At 41.2% G+C, this 24,753-nt stretch overlaps 1 protein-coding gene across 1 annotated transcript in view; it reads right to left on the reverse strand.

The window, feature by feature from the left end:
• The window catches only part of AGAP1 (ArfGAP with GTPase domain, ankyrin repeat and PH domain 1), a 372,692-nt gene that overhangs the window by 146,554 nt on the left and 201,385 nt on the right, over positions 1-24,753 (reverse strand). Inside the window, 1 exon segment of the mRNA XM_033172415.1 lies at positions 10,320-10,488. Coding sequence (XP_033028306.1) covers positions 10,320-10,488 — 169 coding nt within the window.

Raw genomic sequence — 24,753 nt, forward strand, 5'->3', positions numbered from 1 at the left:
TCAACCAAATGCTTACATAAATCAGTTAAAATCAGACAGTCCCTGCTTACAGGCTTACAATCTAAAAAATATGACACATAGGAGAAAAGGGGCAGTGAGAAAAGAGGAAAAAAACCTCCTGTTTTAAGACTTTGTCTCTGAGAACAGGAATTCTTCTAATGACCAGCTGGTGCCTGGTGGAGCTGGTCTTTCAGCAGAGCTGACTGAATGAGTTCTGCTTCTCATCTCTCATATTGAGGCAGCCTAATGGAAAAATATTTCAACGAAATAATGTTTTAGTGGTTAACTGCAGTTGCATGCCTGCTCCAAACTCCCTGGCTTAGTTGCTGGCTCCTGGAAAACCCAATCTAGGCATTCTTGGCACTGTGCAAAACTCAGCACTAGAGGCATTCAAGTAGCCCTCAAAAACATGGTGACAGCTAGAACACACATTGTGGAATATAATAACATGGCAATCATTCCCCCTTCCTTTGAAGGAGATATAGGAAATCTCTTCCAGTAGTCCCCACCCTAAGCATTCAATCCCAGCGCCCTTTCGCTGATCTTTCATATAAGAAGGATACTGGTACTTCCTTATATGAATCCTTCAAGATCAAGCCTTCACAATCCTCTTGCCACCCTGCTGCAGCAAGGAGGACATCTTTTTAACACAATATGGCACAAACTCGCTTCCTTTTCCTTGCTCAAAGCTCAGATACACATCCCTGTAGAGGTATCTCTGCAGTGGGGAGACAGATGCCAGGATAATGTGAAAAGGACTGTTTCTTCAGGTCCCGTAAGAGGAGGAAAGAGGATTATGGGAGCAACAGGCAAAGTAGAATCCTGAGTTGGAGAGGAGGAGGCTGGGGCTGAGTGTCTTCAAATACCTTTCACAATCAAGGAACTGGTTGCTTTAGCATGGAGGATACTTCCTCATATGAATTCTCCCCTTTCCTAAATTCTCTGGTGGCCTTAGGGCAGGGGAAAGCTCAGGGTTGACGACTACTAATTACCGGTAAAGTTGGTTCTCAAGTCAAGCAAAGCATTGTGGATCCCCTGTTCCAAGACTCTCATTTTCCAGGACACAAAGCAGTTGGCAGGAACAGCAGGAGAAACTAATCCAGGACAGATCTTTTCCCTCTGCCTGTTCCCATTTACAGAATGTAAAAATTCCACACTTTTAAGAGGTTAGTCTCACTTAAATTGTTCTTTTTTAAAAAAAAAAATGTCTGAAGGCAGACCATTACAGCTTAATCTGATTCTCAGCACTTTACCATAAATAACCCTACTAATGGCCATTGCATAGCTTCCTTGATGATCAAGATTAATAAGATATGAAATTCTCATTTATGAGACTCAAACTTCATATTTTTGCAACATGTCCAAAGTGTCACACATAGTTAACAGATAATAATGGTTAGAAGTATTAATGATTGCTAATAACAGCTGTACTATTAACACATACGAGATATTCCAGTGGGTGTTAAATATAATTAATACATAATAAAATGGAGATTTCTGTAGTGTGCAAATCATAAAACAACCATAACACAGTACAGCATACCATTTTTAAGACATGAAACAACACATGGTCTTTTTAGGGGAAGTGTGGGTGGTGCTGTGGTCTAAACCACAGAGCCTAGGCTTGCCGATCAGTAGGTCGGCGGTTCGAATCCCTGCAACGGGGTCAGCTCCAGTTGCTCGGTCCTTGCTCCTGCCAACCTAACAGTTCAAAAGCACATCAAAGTGCAAGTAGATAAACAGGTACCGCTCTGGCGGGAAGCTAAACAGCATTTCTGTGCACTGCTCTGGTTCGCCAGAAGCGGCTTAGTCATGCTGGTCACATGACCCGGAAGCTGTCTGCGGATAAACGCTGGCTCCCTCGGCCTATAGAGCGAGATGAGCGCCGGAACCCCAGAGTCGTCCACGACTGGACCTAACGGTCAGGGGTCCCTTTACCTTTACCATATCAAAATGATTCTGCAATAAGCTTTGTCACTGGATGCAGCCCTAGTGGACTACAGTGTGGATTACATTTCAATTTGTTGGCCTCCATCCAGTTATTAAGACATAAGACGAACATCTACTGGATCAGGACAATGGCCCTTCTAGCCCAGCATCTTGTTCACCTAGTGGCCAACCAGATGCCTATGGGAAACTCGCAAGCGGGATTTGAGCATAAGAGTAGCCTCTCCCCTTGTCCAATCCTCATTTAAAGCCATCTAGATTGGTGGCTATCATCAAGGGAATGAGTTGCACAGTTTAATTATGTGCTGCATAAAGTAATTTATTTGATCTGTCCTGAATCTTCCAACCTTCAGCTTCACTGAATGCCCACAAATTCTAATGTTTTGAGAGGGGGAGAAAACGTCTCTATACACTTTCCCCATACCAGGTATAATTTTATAGACCTCATATTCACTTTTTCTTTAAACTTAGAATTTCCAAATGCTGCAACCTTTCTTCACAGAGTTGTTCCACTGCCTTGATCATTTTCGTCACCATTTTCTGAATGGTTTCCAACTCTCTCTCTCTTTTTAGAAGAGGCAACCAGAGCTATACACAGTGTTCCAGATGTGGGCACACTAGATCTGTATAGCAGCACTATGATATAGTTGTAGTATCAATTCCTTTCCTAATGATCCCTTGCATGTAATTTGACCTTTTCACAGCACCACACCACTGCGTCGACAACAGCATTTAGTTATCTACCATGACCCCAAGGCCTCATTCCTGGTCTGTCATACCCAGATCACAACCCATGAGCACAGCTGTGAAATTAAGATTTTTTGCCCCAACATGCATCACTTCACACTTGTTTACAATGAATTGCATTTGCCATTTTGCCAACCATTCACACAATCTCCTTTTGTTTTAATGGCCTTGAACCATTTAGTATCATCAGCAAACTAGGCCACGGCACTGCTCACCCCTAACTCTATATTGGGGTGGCCAACTCCCAAGAGGCTGCGATCTATTCACAGTTAAAAACTGGCAGTGATCTACCCCATTTTGGGGGGTTCAGGTCAAAGTTGTTGAGCTTCTTGAGGTGAGCCAATGATCTACCAGTGATCTACCACAGACGTCCAGTGATCTACCAGTAGCTCACGTTGTACCTATTGGACGTGCCTGCTCTATATTGTTAAAAAGCACAAGTCCGGATACAATCCTTGGGAGACTCCACATGCCACACCTCTCCATTTGGAGAACTGTCCATTTATTAAGACTCTCTGCTTCTTGCTATTTAACCAATTCCTGACCCATAAGTTCTCTCCTCTTATTCACTGACTGCTAAGCTTACTTTGACACTGACTGTCAAAAGCTTTTTGGAAATCCCAGCATACTATGTGAAATGGATTACCTATGCTTGTTGACACTCTCAAAGAACTCATAATATGTTCATGAGTCAGGACTCGGCTTTGCAAAAGCCATGTTGGCTCTGCTTCAGTAAGACAACTTCTTCTATATGCTTGGTTGCTTTATATTTAATAATACATTCCACCAATTTTCCAAGGACAGATGTTAAACTAGCTGGCTTGTAATTTCCAGGACCTCCCTTGGACCCCTTTTGAAAAATTGGTGTTACATTGACTACTCAGGTATGGAGACTGATGTGACAAACAAGCTACAGTGCAGCTTTTGAACTGATGAGGGCGGGGAGTCGACAGGAGCTGAGGAGGTTCCAATTCAGATCAGAATGCCCTTTTTAAAACTAAAAGGGCAGGATTTGTGCTATGTGTAACAACATATACTTTTTACGCCTTCTTTAAAAAATGAAGGTTTTAGTTTCATTAGTTTCATTTCCTGTGGCCCCCAAGCTTCCCTGCTAAGGTAGAGCATTAGTTTTTCTATAAATTTCCTACCTCTAGAAGTTAGTTCCTGAGTTCCAAATTCTTACATCATTTGGATCTTACAGAATTTAGATCCTAGAAGAGTGACCTTACTGTGCCCTTGTTTTGTGCTGTTTGATTAAATAATTAAATAAATGGGTGTTACTTACCTTCGTCCTCCCAAGTCAGCTTAACTCACCCTGGTGCTTTTGTCATCTTGGGCTGAGATGCTTCATCAGCTGAGGTTCCCTCTAGCTTGTAGAGCGAGCTTCCCTTGCTAACTGGCTCTAAAATTACCGGCATATTCCTGGCTGGTTCCTCCTGGCTACTGTAGTAGCGAATGAGGTCAGGAGGTGTGGCTCATATTCAGTTAGCCCCCTGGGAATGGGGAATGAACAATGAGTGTTGAGTGAATGGGAGGTGGATAATGGCTGGTGAGTCAACTGCCTTGGAGTGTGGCCCTTATTTCCTTCTGTCAAACGTTAATTCATAATCTCTATGACCTCCCCAAGCTGTGATGGGAAGGAGAGTTGAGTAGCAGCAGTTTAATGATGACACCAAACTCCAAATTTCTAGACAACCTGTCCATGAGGTTGCATATAGATGTTAATCAGCATAGAAGATAAGATGCAACACTGTGGGATACCTTAAGACAAAGGCCACAGCATCAAGCATGAGTCTCCTGGCACTATCTGGCATTCCATTCAACTCCTACCCATTTAGGGGATCCAGACAGATAACATGACTGATGATATGTGTACCATTAAGATGCAGCAGAACCCACAGGGAAGCAATTCCCTTTTCTATCAAAAGACGGCATAGTAACACAGTGTGCCTCAAGGCCTGATCTACACGATGGGTTACAGCTGAAACAGAACAAGCTAATTTAAAATTAAAGAATAAATGATTATTTGGGGGAAAATAGTTCTTTTTCATATTCATTTTCAACTATCATGGATTCATCAGTAGCTATAAAGCAGGTTGCTGTTTCAGTGTTTAGACTCGACATATCAATGTTCAAAATCGACACATTGTAACTTGGATCTTAAATTTTCCCATGAATAAAATGTTCCAGCTTGGTTGATACTATAGTAGTACCTCTATTCGTTCCAGAGATCCGTTCTTAACCTGAAACTGTTCTTAACTAGAGCTGTGTTTTTGCTAATGGGGCCTCTTGCTGGCACACGATTTCTGTTCTCATCTTGGGGCAAAGTTCTCAACACGAGGTAACTCTTCCAGGTTAGCGGAGTTTGTAACCTGAAGCGTTTTGTAACCTGAGGAGTTTGTAACTTGAGGTACCACTGTAATGTCAAATGTTATTTAAAAAAAGTATTCTTGTCTGAGAATGATAGTAGACGCAAGGTAAACAGCGATCCAATGCTTCTTCCTCATTTGACCCACAAATATTTAGTGTTCTTTCACATAGCAGCTGACCATACTATTCCACAGATTACATTGTCTGAAAGCATGCTGGACTAAAGGCTCCTTTGAGGTTACAAGGGCCTGGTGAAGAATTTCCAGGAAGCAGGCCCTTTTGCAATAATGGAACCAATTGTATTGCTACTGTGCATTTGAACATTTAACATTCAAATTCTATTCCTATCTGCAATTTAGTTGAGTTCACTAACTCAATTGTGCCACAGAGGGCTCTGAAAAAATATATTGATTTTTATGTTGGCATGCCAATTATCCTTTGCAGAATTTTGAACTATGAGACTTGTTCTTGTAGATACAATTGGAGAACTCTCTGTCATTCACACAAGCCTATCAGTAGCTGGTATGAACTGTGTGAATTTCTGCTGTGGCAACTAATGAAAATTGCGCTGTCTCAACTCTAATGTGCGAAGCTGAGGTATTTAAAAGTAAATGTAAGATATTATGAAATATCTTTTGGACTGCCTCTGAAATCTGAATTTCCACCAGTCCTCATACTTCTAGTCCATAAAGTAGCTGTTTGTTATTGTGTATTTTAAGAATGTATTGATTTTATAGTTGTTAGCTGCTTCAAAGTCATTTTTACATATAAACAGCATATAAACATTAATTTATATAAACGTTAGTAATATACTTCCCCCACATATTCTGTTAGTATGCAAAAAATTATTAATGCAATAGATTTTACAAACATGGTATTTGTTTCTTGAATTTAAAATAATAACTGGCCATGTGGATATTAGTTTAATAACTCTGGCAACTACGAGCAGGGGCTATTGTTTATCATCTGCTATATATTCAGCAGGGGCTATTGTTTATCATCTGCTATATATTCAGTTTTCATGGCAGACATATACAGAGCAGATGTAAAGAAATTAAAATGCAAGGCAAAAAATTTCTTTGTTTCAATTTTTTAAAAAATCATTTGGATCTTACAAAATGACTGGCTCTCTCTTCATATCTGGGGTTATGTTATAACAGCTTTCACTTGTGGATGTAATGACAGAAGCTATCTTTAAGTATGGAAATCAGATTGATGAGCTGTATTTTCATTTTTCTCTCCTGTCTGGGCTCAGCTACTCTCCCTGCAGTGCAGCTCCAATCTTACACCTTTCTGGTACATAAGGTATTACTTGAAAATATGTTCAGGGATGGGGTGGGGGGACCAGAGAGAGAGAGAGAGAGAGAGAGAGAGAGTTAACAAAGCATTTGCTCCCAGTACGTTTCCGAGCACAATTCAAAGTGTTTGCACTGACCTTTAAAGCCCTAACGGCCTCAGCCCAGTATACCTGAAGGAGCATCTCCACCCTCCTCATTCAGCCCAGACACTGAGGTCCAGCTCCGAGGGCCTTCTGGCAGTTCACTCACTGCAAGAAGTGAAGCTACAGGGAACCAGGCAGAGGGCCTTCTCGGCGGTGGTGCCTGCCCTGTGGAATGCCCTCCCACCAGATGTCAAGGAAATAAACAACTAACTGACTTTTAGAAGACATCTGAAGGCAGCCTTGTTTAGGGAAGTTTTCAATGTTTGATCGCATCATTATTATTATTACTATTACCACCACCACCATTAATTGTGTCGGGGTATAAATAATAATAATAATAATAATAATAATAATAATAATAATAAGCACAAACAGATTAGATTTCAATGTCATGTAAGCATACTGGGAGCTGAGACAAATTTGTTCTTGCTCCAAGCTACAATGACTTGCATCTGGTAAATTTTAGAATGACTTGGATTAAAACATGAGCAACAGTTTTAAGATGCTGCTAACTTACATTCATTTTCATTTCTCCCTATATTTTGGCAAACTACTCAAAATGGGTCATCAAACTGCCTTCTTGCAATTCCCACCCCATGTCATATGAAAAAGCAAATTTTACCCCCCCCCCATTGATAAATATGGATTCATTACAGTGCCTTTTGAAAATAGGCCAACTGGAGAGACCGCTGGGAAACTTGGAAGCAATTTTCACTAATTCCACCTACAAAATTTGGGTCCTCCTTTTCCCTTCATGTGTTCTCATAGCTAAGAAATGGGGAACCTGTGACTCTTCAGAAGTTGCCAGACTTTAACTCCCAACCTTCCTGATCACTGGCCATGCTGGCTGGGGCTCATGGCAGTTGGAATCCCAACAATATATGGAGGGTCACATGTGTTGCCCCCTAAAACACAGGTGTAACCCCTGTACTATGTTAAAAATATATTAAAATACTCTTTTAAGCATTTATTTATTCTTTTTCAGAAAAAAGTTTTAGAAGTTAATTGATGCAAAGCTGCTTCATATGATGCACTCTATACTAATTCTTGCATATAGAGCACCCATTTTACAGGCAAAATCCAGACTAGCAGGGGCCCAATCCTTTCCCATTCTTGCATCACATATCCATGTCCTTTAAAACTACAATTTCTGCATGTGGGCACCATTCCCCAAACACTCTGTGTCTGCACTTGGTACTCAGAAAAACCAGTTCCTGCATACAAATTTTAACATATGATGAACTGGCCACCACAGTATTCAAATTCAAATTCAAATTTATTGCGGTTATAAGCCCATAAAAACATAAAATATGGAATATATAACATAAAGTTACAGCATACCATAGACCCTGGAGTCATAGGGAATCAAACCACAGCACAAATACAAGTTTTAAAATTGCAACCAGGGAGCAGAAAACAAGATGGCCACAGCGCCTTTTTTGAGATATGACAGAGTTTAGAAACCTTGCCACCTGCAAGGTTGTATAGGAGTCATTGTCTTGCAGGAGTAAGGCAAGGTGTGACTCAGCTGGTGCACCTGTAAGTTTCTGAGTTATTGGTCTTAGTAATTTTGCCCGAGCCTCACTATGCAGGGGACAAATAAAGATTATATGATGGAGAGATTCTGCCGACTTTTTATCACAATCACAAAAGGCGGAAACTAAGACCTTGGAAAATCTATGTCTCAGGACATTAGAAGGAAAAACATTAAACCTCGCTTTGGTGAAAGCGAATCGGTGCCCAGCAGTGGAGAGGGAGGATAGGTATAGAGGGACATGATGTATTGGAGTAACTCCAAAATTCCGAGGCGAGCAGACACCCCACCCAGCATATGATTACGCTGTAGCTCCAAGTCGTCCAATCTTTGTTTGATTAATCTTTTTGCCGAAGCGGGATCTAAATTAAGCGAATCTAAAGGAGAGATTCCAAAAGACAAAAGTTTGGCGTGGATTTTCCCAGTCCAAGGGTTTGCAAATTCGTCACGCCAAAGACATTGGACGAGAGCTGCACAAAGCGGAGCAGCATAAGTAAGAGTGGTCACCGCAGTATTTTGTTTTGAAGCACACTAGTTTTGACGTTAGAAATTATAAGACCCCCCCCCCAGTGAACTATGTGAGTAGAAACAGCAAGATAAAACATTTGTTTGGGATTCAAAATATTGTTGGTTTGTGGAAAGTGACTCAAGTGTCATCTTCAGACTTCAAGTGGTTGTTTATGGTGGTCCTAATGTTCCTGCTGTATTGTATGACATTGAGTGATGGTGCTAGGATGTGACAGGGTAGGCAGATAGCAGGTATAGTTGGAGTGGAGGAGCTGACTGTCATCTGGGGTGGAGACCCATATGTTTGGTCACTGTCCTGTTTCAGCACTCCCACTCCTCTGGAAGCTACTGCTACCTTATCATTTAAGCTGTCTAGTTTGAAGGTGCTGTCACTGAATGCCAGGTTAGCCTGTATCAAGATCATGCGTATCCATGACTTGACTGTGGATGAAAGGCTTGCCTTATTGCGACTTGGATAGGTGAGCTAGGTTAAGGTTACCAGATTTTTTTCAATGAATCCGGGGACACTTTTCAACTTCAATGGATTTTGTATGGGGACTGATTTGTAAATCTGGGGACTGTCCCTGGGAAATGTGGATGTCTGGTAACCGTAATGCTAGGTGGCCCTGACCTAACTCGATTGTGCCCATCTGGGTTCTCGGTTCAGCACCAGACTAGACCAAGGGGCTGAGGGCAGCAAGTGCTATTGTTCATACAAGTGCCACCTCAACAGAAAACCACTTGATCTTGGGATGGATTTAGAAGGTCTGCACCTGTACTGGGCCAGAGACAGACTGAGGATGCTGCTGGTCTATCAACCACCCTCATACTTTGCAGCATCTCTAACCAAGCTGGTTTCTGGCATGGTGTTGGAGGACCTCTGTTGTTGGACTGGTTTGGCACTTCATGGCCTCCATGAAAGCCATTAGGCAGTCTCAAACAGTCTTTAGCCCAACAGGCTGGGCAGGGGATAAAAGAATATGCTGCTGCCAATGCCAGTAGACTGGTGCAGTCTTAAGATATCAGCTTCCAACACAAAACACTGAAACAGTATCAGATGTTCTAAACATGTCATAGAAATAAAGACCCATTGACCTTAGAAATAAAGACCCATTGACCTTATGGTAAATGTGAGGAAAATACTCATCTTATGTAACCTGTGTTTTAACACTCACAAGCTGAAATTTTATCTGGTAGCCACTCTTGTCCTGATTATTTGCTCAAAAGTATCCTCTATCAGGCCCCCAATCATTGCATCATCAAATCAAGACTTAGATAGTTGACATGTTTTTGGTCCCGAGACTGCACTGTTGCCTGCCATTGGTGGATGTGGTTACCCCACACTCTTACACTACACACAACACCTACTCTCACATGCAGGCAGACACACACATGCTAACATGCAGAGAGATCCCAATGGGGAGGTATTTTGTTCCCTCTTGATCATTTCAAAAGTGGAGAGGGCAGAGGTTTCTTTCTCTGCCACAGACTCTACCTCCACTAGCAAAATGGGTCTTGGGGGTTGAAAAAGTTGGTTGTAGGGTCAGAAATGTTGCCTGGGGTGCAGAAGTTGCTAACTACCAACTCCTTAGCAGTTCTGCATTCTCCACACCAGTTAGAATATCTTGGGAGGTACACTGACACAATGCCTGGAATGTACACCTTCAGATGGCAGTTGGGGTCACACAATAGCGTGATCCTCCATACAAAAAACCAGCAACACTTAAATCATAGAACTTCAATGGACTGTAGTCGTGTTGCTTTCAAACTTACCGGAATTTGGTGATATCTGTAAACTACTCATGTCTTTGGACAAGCCATTTGTTTTCGGACTGGAGATGGGTACACATGCTGATGTAGCTCGAGGTGGCCTCTTCCCTGGGACTTTAACTGTGGTCCTCAGAAGATCAATTTCTTTTCCGTGAACATTCTGCATATAATCCTGCATGAAAGGAACATGAAGGTATGTATTTTAATGTGGGAGAGATGATGGATATGATTTTTTTTAAAGAAACATCAGAACAGCATGGTAGGAGCCAAAGACCTTACATGACTAGTTCCATCTGCCCAATAGGGCTTTGGGTGTTGATTTATTAAAAGAGCAGTGCACTGTTCTATATGCAAAACTACTGTTGAACTTCAGAGAACTACTGAAAGCAGACTGTACATAGCACAGGAGGTGCTAGGCTGTTAAACAGGAAAGTATATAATTCCCACTAGGAATGCTCAAACCCATGGGTACATGTCAAGCAGCTCTTTGGAGCCTCTATATGAAAGACAGCAAACAAGTAATATTTTTGTTACACATGACACACATGGACATGCAAAAGCATAGACAGAGAGTGGGAAACTGTATTAGCTTATGCAACAGAACAGTTTTCAGATGTCTGCCTAAAATGAGTAACTACCGGTATCTACCCCATGGTATAACAGCCTTGATTGATGATACAGACCTTATTTATTTTTTTTAAAAAAAACTTGTATTTTTTAAAGACAAATTGAAGTGACTCAGGACAATAAAATGCAGATGAATGTGCAAAGCTCCATCAATGTAGGAGTCATGCAGAACACAATTAACAGACCTAATTTTCAACAGGCATAAAAGGCACCGATGAAAGAATTAGCCCAGCATTAGATGCATGGTATAAGGCAAAGCCACTCCAATGAGGTACAAAGTACTGTGGTACCTCTGGTTAAGAACTTAATTCGTTCTGGAGGTCCGTTCTTAACCTGAAACTGTTCTTAACCTGAGATACCACTTTAGCTAATGGTGCCTCACGCTGCCACCACGCGATTTCTGTTCTCATCCTGGAGCAAAGTTCTTAACCCAAGGTACTATTTCTGGGTTAGTGGAGTCTGTAACCTGAAGCATCTGTAACCCGAGGTACCACTGTATGGGAATTCACTCTTATGCATCTATGCTTTTCACCAAGACAGTACTACTTAATTCCAAAATCTAACTGCAAAGAAAGGAAAAATTGATTGGGGGGGGGGAAGTCTGATAAACAGTGTAGCCGTATGTTTGTTTTTAAAGGTTATTACTGAGGGAGAAGAATGAAAGACATCAACAGTTCAGAAGCTAGTCTTGACAAATCACATACAGTATCATTGCAAAAAGCATACATTACTTTTTGAAGTCAATACTAGCTCCCACTTTGAAATTTATATAACATACATGTTAAGTGTCCGTGGCTCAACTTGAGACAACAAGAATTTAAAATTTTAATTAAACCTTGATTGTATATTCCATGTAAATGAAATATTCCATGTAAATGCAATAAAATGTTTTCAAAATCCTAAACTTTTAGACCAGGGATAGCTAACTTCCAACATATCATGATCTCCCAACATATCATGACATTGTGCTCGATGGAGCGGTTTAAACCCAGTGTTTTTACCCATTGCAGATTCTACAAAATCAGTAGGTGCCTGGGCCCCCCCATAATAATTGTTTGGGGGGCTGACTCCGGTAGTTCTCTGCCCGTGTTATCAGTCTCATGTTATGAATCCCTCACCTTTTCCAGGTACAATATAGTAAGGCTTCTAGTATATAAGCCACAAATACATTTTAGGCGGTGGTGGCAGAGGGGAGTGTTTCAGGGGGAAATGTCAATACTGTTTTTCATTGAAATTGTGACGCTAACATCACTGTATGAAATGTCATCTTAAACTATTCCTTAATGTTTCAACACTTTGTAATGCAACAGTCCCTTTCACTATATATAAAGTACATAACAGTAATTGTTTCACAGACTAAGAAACTGGCAAAGTGCTGTGTTTCCTTCCAGCAAGATCTCAACACTTTTCCATCGCAAATTTTGCTGCCCTGGAGAAATAAAAGGTTACAAAAAAGCATAGTCACTTCAGAATAGTGATTTATTGTATGATCACATTAGAAAAAGATGAAGATGACCCTGTCATCTGGAATATGCTGTGTTAAAGAGAAGATAGCAAGCCTGATTTTGATATGCAAATATTACAAAGAAAACTCCCCTAGACGTTAGTTGTAGAAAATGCTGATCGCAGAAAAAAAGATGGGGGGACAGGAGGGGGAAAGAACCTTTAACAAGACACGAGGGTAATTCAAAGCCAAGTACTTTTAAACAGCACTTAACAAGTCCCCAGAGCCCACTCCATAGTGGCCCACCCCAGAAGTGCTATCTTCTGCCCCTCAACAGCTTGAAAAAGTAGTAATTGCAAATCCATTTACATTTTGCCTCTCAAGTTTTCCACGTTCATAATTCAGCAGCATACAAAAAGCACCAGAGGCAGGAGGGGCTCCTCCCGAAAGGTGTTCATATCAAGGTAACTGAGCATCTGAATGCCCTGCACCCCATGGCTCTTGCACCTCTGCCATCGCTTGTTTTTTACATTCCACTCCTAATTATGTTGCATCTATTGCCATACACTTAATTAGCTGCATTAATGTGATTTCTTTTCACATAGTCAAGCAATTAAGAGCTATGATTGAGTTTCATTCAATTAGCCTCAACAAACATGCTAATTGATGTCCCAGATGCAAATGAGGTGCAATGAGAGAAACCTGCTAGCAATTGAGTGCCATGTCAGAGACCCACAGCTCTCAGCTTGCTGACAGAAGCACAGCTTAACACGGGTACCACCTTCTGTGGAGATGTTTTCAAGGGGATTTGGGCAGTCAGTTTGTGTGGGGAAGGTCGTGGCATATTCCATTAGGACTTCAGTACGCCAAACGGATTCCTACAGAAATAATAATATGCAACAACACACCCAATCTGTTCTGAATATCTGCACAGCAATTGCTGTAAAGAAGCATAGTGCATCGAAAAGACACTTTACCTCCATTACCTAGATGCAAGCGTTTCTGTTAAACTGAGATCTGCACGCAATCTCTTGTGCTAGTAAAATACAACATGCGTAATTGCCTACAGTTATCATTAACTGGCAACTTCATCTTAGTCAGCTGTGGGCAATGTGGTAGTTGAAGTTAAACTCAAAACACATTAATCAATCAATAAATTCCTACAATACACCCACTATATTGATAGCCATTGCTTTTCTTTCGGAGGATACCCTTGGCATTTGTGCAAACAGAGCAGTGCTGATGTGATAATTTTGACTACACTAGTGCCCACTGCCCATAAGGTTGTACAACATGTGTTGAAATAAACTTTTGCTTATAAATGACTAAGAGGAAGTTACCAAATATTTTGCAAATTTTAAAATAAAAAGTAACTGCGCAATCCAAGTTAGGCACTATTTTCAGAGATTACAACTATCTTAAATTTTTGCTGAACTTCATTTTTATAATAATTAAAATTATTCCACCCCACTTCTATTGGGGCATTTTGAAGAGGAGTGTGGCTAGGAGCACCCTTTATTAGCTTCATAAGAAAATAAGAAGAGCCTGGATCAGGCTAATGGCCCAACAACCAGGTGCCCATGGCAAGCCTGAATGCAGGACTCTCCCCACTTGTATTCCCCAGCAACTGAGAGTGGAGGTGGAGCATGACCATCATGGTTAGCAGCCATTAATAGCCCTTTCCTCCATGAATCTTATTTTGAAGTCATCCAAGTCAGTGGCCATCAACACCTCTTTATGGGCTGTAGTAAAACTTCCAACGTCCAGTTCTAGCATTGAGATAGAAAGAAAAGCTTTCTGCATACCATACAAAATAAAGTGCCTCATCTAAATCACTTTTTCTCTTAAAATAAAAAGTCCTAAACTCACGTAGATGAGTTGCACTATCCTCTTATTAGCAAAACTCTACAATTATATGGTTCTATGAGTCCATGTATGCTTCCTGAGTCATGTTAGGTGAAATCGGAAACAGATCCATTCTGGAGTAAGATTCCTCTTTATTAGAAAAGAAGGTGTTGTCTCTCTTAATCAGTTGCATGCCATTAACAGACATTTGGAGCTGCAAAGTCTGCAATCCTGGCTTGGAGTGTGTGTTCCTCTAGGGCGAGTGAGACCCCAGCTGACAAATGTATCAGTATAACACCATAACTATATAAAAGACCCCCTTCCCTTTGTTTTATGGGATTCAAAGGCATAACATGCAGCACTCTGCAGCAAATGGGAAGCTACACTAATTTTAAAGCCATGGACTACACTGAAGCTAGTTGTGCCTAAATAAGATCATACATACTGTATATACTTGAGTATAAGCCTAGTTTTTCAGCACATTTTTTGTGCTGAAAAAGCTGCCCTCGGCTTATACTCAAGTGAGGCGGGCGGTGGGGGCGGCGAGAAAGAAGCCCTTTCTCTTCGCTTGTGCTGCCACCCGGTCTCACCTGTCAACCATTCCTTAAGAAGTGTACAAGAACAGCGGTTCTTTACTCTCCCCAGGCAGCTTGTTCCATTCCTGAACTGCTCACATAAATACAAACTTGGCAAAGGAGGAAGAGGAAGGAGCAGCCCAAAGGGCTGCTTTCGGGCTGCTCGTTCGTCCTCCTCCTCCACAGCAGCAAAGGTGAATCGGCTTATACTTGAGTCAATAAGCTTTCCCAGGTTTTTGTAGGAAAATTAGGTGCCTCAGTTTATATTTGGGTCGGCTTATACTCGGGTATATACGGTATGTTATTTTCTACTGCATTAGTGTTGTGAGCCAGTTTTATCTCAACATTGCTTTTGGAAAAGAAGCATGCAGGTGCTAAATTAAGATTAGATTAAAAATTAAAACAAACAAATAGTTTCAGAAGATTAGAACTAGGGGTGTAGGAATTCCTGAATCTCACCCCCCCCCCCCGATTGCCCCATTAGGAAAAAGGTATCTGCCTGCAGAATCGTTGTATTTCAAAAAATCCAAATGTTTGACATCTAGAGCTTCTGCTTTAGTTTTTGACATATCAAAAGCAAAATACCCACCACCCACATTACTACACATTATATTGTTTCTCGCTAAACAGCAGTAAATAAGGCTGCTGCCATGCACTTTTATCAGATTATCCACACACTCTCTTGCTAAGCATTATTTATGGGCTGTGTGAAGCTCAGTGGCAGAGTATCTGCCTTGTGTGTAGAAGGCCCCCGGTTCAATTCTTGGAATCTCCAGGTTGGGCAAGAGGAGCCTCCTGGCTGAAATCCTGGAGCTGCTGCCAGTCATTGTAGACAGTACTGAGCTAGATGGGTCAGTGGTCTGATTCTGTACAAAGGCAGCTGCCTATGTTCCCAATGATCCACGTTTAACCAGAATCAGAAGGGAAAGGAAAGGAAAGGGAGAAATACATGACATATGCGGGGCAGAGGAAAGTACCAATAGAAGTTAATAAATGTGACGTGGGGACAGATTCTACTGTTTCTTTTTTCCTTCTTTTTTTGAATCAAATGTCCCTGGTATTCATGCAGTACAAGTTCTTAAAGGTTTTAGAATGCACTCTTTTCTACAAATATAATACTAAATTAAGATTTGCAAAGTACATCTTTGGTTGGGGATCAGTCTGTACTTCATCTCCATGTATGAGTACTACATTTATAATGGTGCAGAAGAGATATAAAATGCTAAATTACTAATGGCAAAGCTTTACTTAGACTTTACTAAGAACACTGCAGAATCAGGGCTTGACTGAGCAGTTCAGAAACCATAGACCATATGCATGAATTGTTATGCTCAAAATGTCTTATGGGACATGCAGAATAGGTTTTCTGATTTCTAACTAGATCTGGCATGGGAACTATTTACCTTGTACTGTTTCATACTGTGCCCTGCTGGAGAGTTTAGAAATCACACAGGGTCAATGATTTTCTCTACTTTTATTTAGCTTACTTGATAAAAAATCTCATTCATTTTAAAAAGACTCAATGACAACAATTCTTTATCATCTATGTGGGCATAATAGAGTATACTAACTATAATAACCCTATCCAATGTCTGCTAACCTAATCATCCCTTATTTTATTTATCACCACTGTTCAATGCCTCCTTATTCCAATCAAAGTAAGCAAAACACATCAATCTTTTACCATTCTGATAATTAGCAATATTAATTTCTGCAGAAATTAAGTGAGTTAAGTTAAATTCTTTGTGTTTAATGTGTTCGGCATACTTCTATCCAATTAACTGTGTGAAATGCCTTTGTGCTTTTGTTTCCCTATCAATAACTAATTTAATTCAGTCTCAGTAGACTGAAAATTTATTTAATTCATACAAACAAACCATACTTTACAGGAAAACAACAAATTACAGCAAATTACAAATCTTATTTCAAAATGCTATTTTATAACTGAAAAAGATCATTGAAAACTGGTTAACAACCTGCAAATATATTTAGATTGCTAAGTATTGTTTGAGAGTATTGTATGTACTGACTGGCAAATGCTGATGTCTCTACTTTTTTGTGTACAGAGGGAAGTCAGACATTTTTATTGCAAAATGCCGTCTGGAAAAGATGCAAAATAAAATAGCTAAAATGCAGAGGAAAAATAAAGGGAGGGGAACAAAGACCCCCTTCCCTTTGCTTATGGGGTTCAAAGGCATAACATGTAGCACCCTGCAGCAAATGGGAAGCTACACTAATTTTAAAGCCATAAAATGCTATAAAGTGCCCTGCAGGGCAGGACTACACTGAAGCTAGTTGCACCTAAATAAGATATGGTTCATTTACTTCGAAGCTTAGCCTAATGTAATCATCAGTGGATTTCTAGCCTAGAGTTGTAACAGGCAAGCAGTCGACACTGCAGAGGCGACACTCCCAGCCACTGAGGAGGCTTCAGTTAGATTGCTGTTGATTAGAAAATTTTTCAGTTTTGACAAGCACTTAATGAACATAAATCGCACCTTGATTGGTTTCCACTGGGGCCACAGGCACACCTGGGGGGGAAAGAGATCATCTCCTCCTATGAAAGACCTTAGGAAATCTACAATTGTGTTATAAGCTTAGCCAAAAACACGTATTTATAAAATACTGCTGGACATAGCCACATAGTTATGCACACTGTTCTTATATGTTCAGTACTACTGGATAACACACAGTGATACTTTCAGTCAAAATTCAGAAATACAAGGTTACTTCCAAGTGCAGGGAGATGATCTTCTTAAAATGAAATTATGTTTGCCTTTGAAATGTTCCTAGCAAACTTTCGACTCCACTGGGAAAAGATATAGAAAGTTTAATAATTGTCATTTAGTGTGAAAAAAAGTATGATTTCTATAAAAATACCAAAACATGTGCAAATAAATAAAGCATAAATGAAATGGAGGCTTAATATTGCACAGAAAATAAACTATGCATGATAGCTCTCCAATAACACTACTGAAAGCTACATTTATCAACCATTCCATCTTATCAAACGCCCCCCTTTAATACTAAACTGTAATCAAAGTATGTTTTTAATTCTAATTTTCACATTGATTAGAACTACATTTTCCTATTAAAAAATAATGGATACTTTGACAATCAACCTCTATCCACTCCCATCACAATGTTAGAAGATGAGCAATCAAATAGGCCTGAGATGGTATGTTTGATGTTGTTGGGTCCAGTGATGGTGTTGTCTGGGTGTAATATGGCAGCAAAGTTGGCACCTGGGTTTATTGCAGGCTCTGGTACCAGTGTCCATGTTAAATCTGCTTGCTGTATTATTGTGGGTGATGAGTTGTTTAAGATTGGGTGGCAGTCTGCAGGCAATGAAAGGTTATGGAAACAGTTGAGGATCACAATACCTCAGTGACTGCCTCTCCCCATATAAACTGTTCCGGACTCTGCGTTCATCATCTGAGGCTCTTCTTTGTGTGCCTCCTCCATATGAGTTCCAGAGAATGGGCCTTTTCTGTACTGGCTCCCTGTTTGTGGAATGCTCTCACCCAGTGAGGTTTGCCTGGTGCCTTCATTATGTATCTTTAGGCGCCAGGCAAAAGCCTTCCACTTCCACCAGGTCTTTGGCTTATCGATCTTCTATTATTTCCTTGTATTTTTACTTTGTATTTTATCCTGTGAACCACCCTAAGATCTTATGATGAAGGGTGATAAATCTTATAAATGAAATGAAACAATGTAAAAGCTCTGCTGCCTTGCCTCTGTGGAGATCAGCACTTGCATCAGAATAATTTCCATTTCTTCTCCAGGAGTTTCCCACTCCCCATAGAAATAGCCCGGATTGCAAATTGTTCCTTGTTCTTCATGGTGTTGGCTGAGTAATGGTGGGCCCTCCCTCCCACCATGGAACCCACACATGTCCCCACTCTCCCCACCTGTTGCTTTGAAATATTCCAAATATATTATTTACAAAGAATATTCTTTACAAAGAATATTAGGTTATTGATAAACATATCTGTACTTGTATAATAAGACTATACATATCTGTATACTAATGTATGGAAACGGAATGTGTTTTTCTTTTATTTCTATTTTCATTCACTTTTTTCTTTTTTATCACTCTTTTTATAAATGAAATTCTAATAAAACATTAATTTTAAAAAGTTGTTTTGAAACATGAATTTATGTTGTAGCTAGTTAATTAGGTGTTGTGTTGTCTTTTAAAAAGCAACTTCCAATTTCTGAATCTTTTTCTGTCCGGATTATGACTATCTATCGGTAACTGGGGTGGGGGAAGGCATGTTGCCATGCAAAAGCCTTTTTATGGTGGAATCTCAAACTAGGAACCAGCAATATGTCTAGATGACCCTCAGGATTCCTTCCAACTCTATGTTTCTATGATTTTTCAATATCACAAAGGCTTCACTGATAGGAAGAAGGATCACACACATTGGACTAGAACCAAACAGGTTAAAAGTAAGGGTATATCATATTATGTAAAGACTAGATTGAACTATATTCCTCCATTTACTAATGTTGGAATAATTTTGAAAGATATTCAAGATATTCAGTAGCCTTGTAATCTTCATCCTCAGCTACATCATGCTGTATGTATTCTTATTGTCTTCAAAAGGGGAAGGAGTGCCCTGGCTTTGTAGCAGGTGTATTAAGAGGAGAAAAAGACTTATATGGTACCACGACTCAGATTACATTTTGCACAGCACACCCTTTTTTCAAACCATTCATATTTGAGAAGTGCTCCAGGAAGCAGAGACAGGGAACACGGGCTTTCAAGTCAAATTATGTCTTTTATCTTTTAAAATAATTTTTATTAAAGATTTTCTTGGTTTACAAAAGTATGTGCATTGTCTTTTTTAAAATCATATTTATTGATTTTCCAATACAAATCTCCAATTACCAATCAAATTACAATCCAAATTAGACTTCCGGCGGCGACGCAATCGCCGGGTGGTCGAGGGCTGCTTCGGGTCCGAAGCGCCCTGTCCATCCCGGGGGTCAGGAGCCCCGCTACCGCAAAGCGGGGCTCCGGTTGGGGTGCGGGAAGAGCGTCCCGCACCCTGGGCTCCCCGGCAGCGCCCGCGGAGGCTCCGAACCCTTCCCTCGCTCCCCCTGTAAAGGGGGAGTGGGGGTGAAGGGACAACCGGAGCCGGGCTTCGGGGACATGCCCCAACCGGGATGCAAATGCGGCGACAGAGCCCGCGGTGAGCGTCTAAGTTCTACCTGTGAAGAATGGAGCTAAAGGAACCCGGTGGTCGTGAGTAAAGAATTTGAGTAGAAATCGTGCTTTTGGGACGATCCGGGGGGAAGGAGAAGGGCAGCCTGCCTCCCTCCCTTCGAGCTCAAGAATCTAACCAATTTGAGTGATTACTGCTACAGAACTGGTTACAATGTATTTAAAATCGACACATGAGACTGGCAAACTTTTCTTTCGGGAAGTTAACTAGAGGAAAATATCTCCATTTAAAGTTGCGGTATTTGCGCTCCAGCTCAGGAAAATGGCGACGAACAAAGAGGGGAGTAGAAATATGACACCCACTTCCTCCTCCTCTGCCAGTATGTTGGGTTTCGTCCTTGAACTGGTATTGAACTCTGGACTAACGGATGAACAGAGACTCACTGCCTTGAAGGTGGAACTGCTTTGTAGAAAAGTCAAAGTCTTGTGTGGGGGTCTGAAATGGAACCAATTGCCCACAGAGGAGGCTTTTAAAACTTTTGACATTTTGGAAGAATGCCTTGCCAAGGAGCTGAGAGGGTTGATGCAAAGTTGGAGAGAAATGAGTGAGCTACTTCGGAGAAGAAATTCGCTTTCTGGGGGTGGCAGCCCCAAGGCGACGTCAAGATTTCTTATATCCAGTCCCCGAGGTGTGAGCTCGGGGGCCAGGGACAGAGAATTAAGGTATTTACAAGAAGAAAAGAAATGTTACAAAGAACCGAAGAAGCTGAGAGATGATGAGATGGATACCTCTGATCTCGGGGCAAGGAGAGATTTGGACTGTGCCTGGATCTGTGGACGTTTGGAGAGGGAAGCTACATGGAAGTTTAGTGCTGAAGCCACCAGGAGAAGAATAATGGACAGAGGGGGTGTGGGGTGAAGCATTAAGTAAAATTTAAGGTAGCCTGATATGGTAAACTGAAATCGGAGGGTGAATACTGTCAACAATTTTCTGTTATATTTTTTATTTGAACATGAAAGGAGATATTTCAAGTTATCATGTTATTAGCAGCAATCTTAAGGATAGAAGAGATAGATTTGATCGAATGAGTTGTGAAGATCTGTGAGGGGGAGTATAAGTAAAGTGAATTTAAGTGGATTAAGTTTATGGATTAAGAGGATTGAGATCAAGATGTAGATTAAGATAAGAAATCGATAAGAATAAATGAAGAAGAATTATGACGAGGTATTATTATGATGATGTATTTTTAGTAAAATGTTGAAGATATAATTGATTGTAATTATACAACTGAATTTAATTTCTTTTTTCTTTTTTAGGAGAAATGGTTATAAAATAGATTAAGGATATAAACTCGAAGGTGAAAAGGCAGGGGAAGTCAATAGTCAAGATATGGAAATAGAATTTTTTTTTTTTTCTAGAAAGATGCAATAAGAAAACTTGACATTGTTTGTATTTGTTTTATTTGTTTTGCATTTGTTTAATTGTAGGTGTGGGTATATGTTGTTATAGAAAAATGCCAATAAATTCTTATAAAAAAAAAAACAAATTACAATCCAAATTAATTATACAATTCCCAATTAAAACAATTGCAATTATGCCAAATTTTTACAATTTTTTTGGACTCCCCATGTCTCGGACTCCGGAGCGATCTTCACCTCTCTTTCAGTTGCATTCATAGTCCTAATACTTTCACAGCCTCTGATATATGCCAACAAGCAGACGAGATTATAATGAATAATGTCTCAGTATGGATAAGGTCACTCTTCTTCCAAATGCCACATTTCGGCCGTCGCCATCTTCTCCTTCTGTTGCAAACCAAACTTCTTCGCACAGCCGCTCCCCCCGCTCGCATTACATCCACTCCTTTCCAGGAGAGCCAGACACCTCCATAAAATCCAATATCAATCATCCACCAGAGCTGGCTTCTCCCTTTGAAGTGGTGTTCAGCTTCACGGACTCTCCACAACAATCAATCTTTGCTGCGCCATTACCAGCCGGAAGTCCTCCATTACTATTAAATCATTCCAAATCTTGTTTCAAGTCCACACAGTTTGTATATATGATGTCCAATTCTGCCTAATTCACTCTCAGTCTTTAAAGTCTGCTTGCCCGTGAAAGTGGATTTTCTGGGGGAGGTTTTGCCCATGTTAAGTAAAATATTGAGGCAAAACAAACATAAGAGTCCAGGGCTCCCCCCTTCCTTTCCCTCTTTCACATACCAGTGTAAAGTCCATATCTTCTTCCGATTTTCATTCTTAACAGCTCAGGGCTGAATCTGTTAGCAACATTCTTCCCACTCCTTTGTCCGAGGCATGCCCAAAATCTTTAACCAAATTTATATTTCCAGTTTTGGGAGTCATGCACAAACAGGGCCAGCATTCAAGAGCTCCATCCCCCACGAGCCCTTTGCGCCCAGCCCCCCCCAATTCGGTCCCAAAGGATAAAAGTGGGTTAAGGGACATCTGCGGGCGAGGCAAGGGAGGCTGCTTACTCCCATCGCAGCCGCCAAATTAACTCGTGATGGATGGCACAGATGTTACGGGTCAGCCATTCTCTCATCGTGCACGACCGGAAGTCCCCTTTTTTTAAGGTTGTTTTCTACACATTAATTACATTGGTTGTGAGACATTAGTGTTGTATACAGTACACTGGCACCTTGGTTCTCAAACACCAAAAACCCAGAAGTGTTCTGGTTTTCGAACATTTTTCAGAAGCCAAATGTCCGATGCGGATGTCAGCTATTGTTTCCGGGGCACCTGCACCACTCAGAAGTGTGCCTTGGTTTTCAAACATTTCGGAAGTCAAACAGACTTCCGGAACAGATTAAGTTTGGTGCTTTTGTTTTTGCTATTTATTTTGCATTTTTGTTTTTGAGCCTTTTTTTGGTTAGTTTGCTTTTGTGACTGTGTGGAACACAGTTCAGCTGCTGATTAATTGATTGTGTGACTGTGGAAATGGGTAAAAGCCCCCCATCCAAACAATGACTATCATCAGTGCAGGTAAGAAAAAAAATTAATTTTTATTTTTATCATCTACAATACTGTCTTATTAATTTTATAGTACAGTACATGGATTATTGCTTTCATTTTATAGATCAACTAACTGACCCGGCCACGCATTGCTGCGGCTCATTTTGTGAAATGGAAAAGGAAGATGTAAAAGAGAAAGCACATGCCTCCCCACAGCTTTTCCTGTTGAACTTCCACCTGCCTCCTCTCCGTCTTTGCCCCCATTTTCACCTGCCTCCCCACAGCAATACAATACAATAACGGAACTGGAGGCCCCTCAACTGTCCTCGGGTCCAGTATTGGACCACTTTGATCGAATACTCCCTGCTGATGTAGACAGATTGGTCCGAGCTGGAAGGCCCACCACTTGCCCCCTTGACCCGTGCCCATCTTGGCTGATTAGAACGTGTCCAGATGAGGTACGTGCCCCCCCGGGTGAGATCATCAACTTGTCCCTTGGCACGGGGACTTTCCCACGGGAATTGAAGGAGGCAGTGGTGTGTCCGCTCTTAAAGAAAACATCCTTAGATCCTTTAGATCTATCCAATTACCGCCCAGTTTCGAATCTTCCGTACCTGGGTAAGGTAATTGAGAGAGCGGTTGCTGAACAGCTTAGCGGATTTCTGGATGAAACATTGGCTCTGGATCCATTTCAGTCCGGCTTCCGCCCTGGTTATGGGACCGAGACAGCTTTGGTTGCGCTAACAGACGATCTCCGTAGACAGCTGGATCGAGGCGGTTTGGGCCTGCTGATTCTTTTAGATTTGTCAGCAGCCTTTGATGTGGTCGACCATGATCTTTTGGACCACCGCCTTGCCGATGTGGGGATTCAGGGCACAGTCCGACAATGGCTGCACTCCTTTATCTCAGGTCGGGGACAGAGAGTGGCGCTAGGGAAGGAGTTGTCCACATTCATCCAGTGCTCTACCAGCTGCACTGGCTCCCGGTGGAGTACAGGGTCAGGTTTAAGGTGCTGGTTTTGACCTTTAAAGCCCTATGCAGCTTAGGACCCTCGTACCTAAGGGACCGCCTCTCCTAGTATGTCCTGTGTAGGACCTTAAGGTCCTCAAATAATAATCTTTTGGAGATCCTCAGCAACAAAGATGCTAGGTTGGCCTCAACTAGGGCCAGGGCCTTCTCAGTAGTGGCCCCAACTTGGTGGAACAGTCTATCAGAAGAGACCAGGGCCCTGTGGGATTTGGCATCTTTCCACAGGGCCTGCAAGATGGAGCTGTTCCACCTGGCCTTTGGAAACGGTTTCTGTTTGATATTTATGCTTCATTCTTTTATTGGTGGGTTATTTGAAAAATGAGACTGCAGTTTTAATATTAAATTTTTAAATTTGTATTTTAATCCGTTATTTTAAATTGAGTGTGTTTATGTTTTTGCTGTGATTTTAATTAGTGTTAGCCGCCCTGAGCCCGGTTTTTGGCTGGGAAGGGCGGGGTATAAATAAAATTTTATTATTATTATTATTATTATTATTATTATTATTATTATTATTATAGCTTCTCCTGTTGAACTTCCGCCTGCCTTCTCTCCATATTTTCCCCGTTTTTGCCTGCCTCCCCACAGCTTCTCCCGTTGAACTTCCGCCTTCCTCCTGTTTGTCTTTCCCCCCGTTTTCGCCTTCCTCCCCATAGCTTATCCCATATTCACTCCTGACAGGCCTCTCCAGTGTATGGCTATGATGCTTCTGGCTGCTGAGCATAGGTGGGTTATGAGCTCTTTATAGTGAGAGTGGGCATTATTATCTTGGAAGATGTT

The sequence above is a fragment of the Lacerta agilis genome, chromosome 1 (genome assembly GCF_009819535.1).
Source record: "Lacerta agilis isolate rLacAgi1 chromosome 1, rLacAgi1.pri, whole genome shotgun sequence".
Taxonomy (NCBI): Eukaryota; Metazoa; Chordata; class Lepidosauria; order Squamata; family Lacertidae; genus Lacerta; species Lacerta agilis.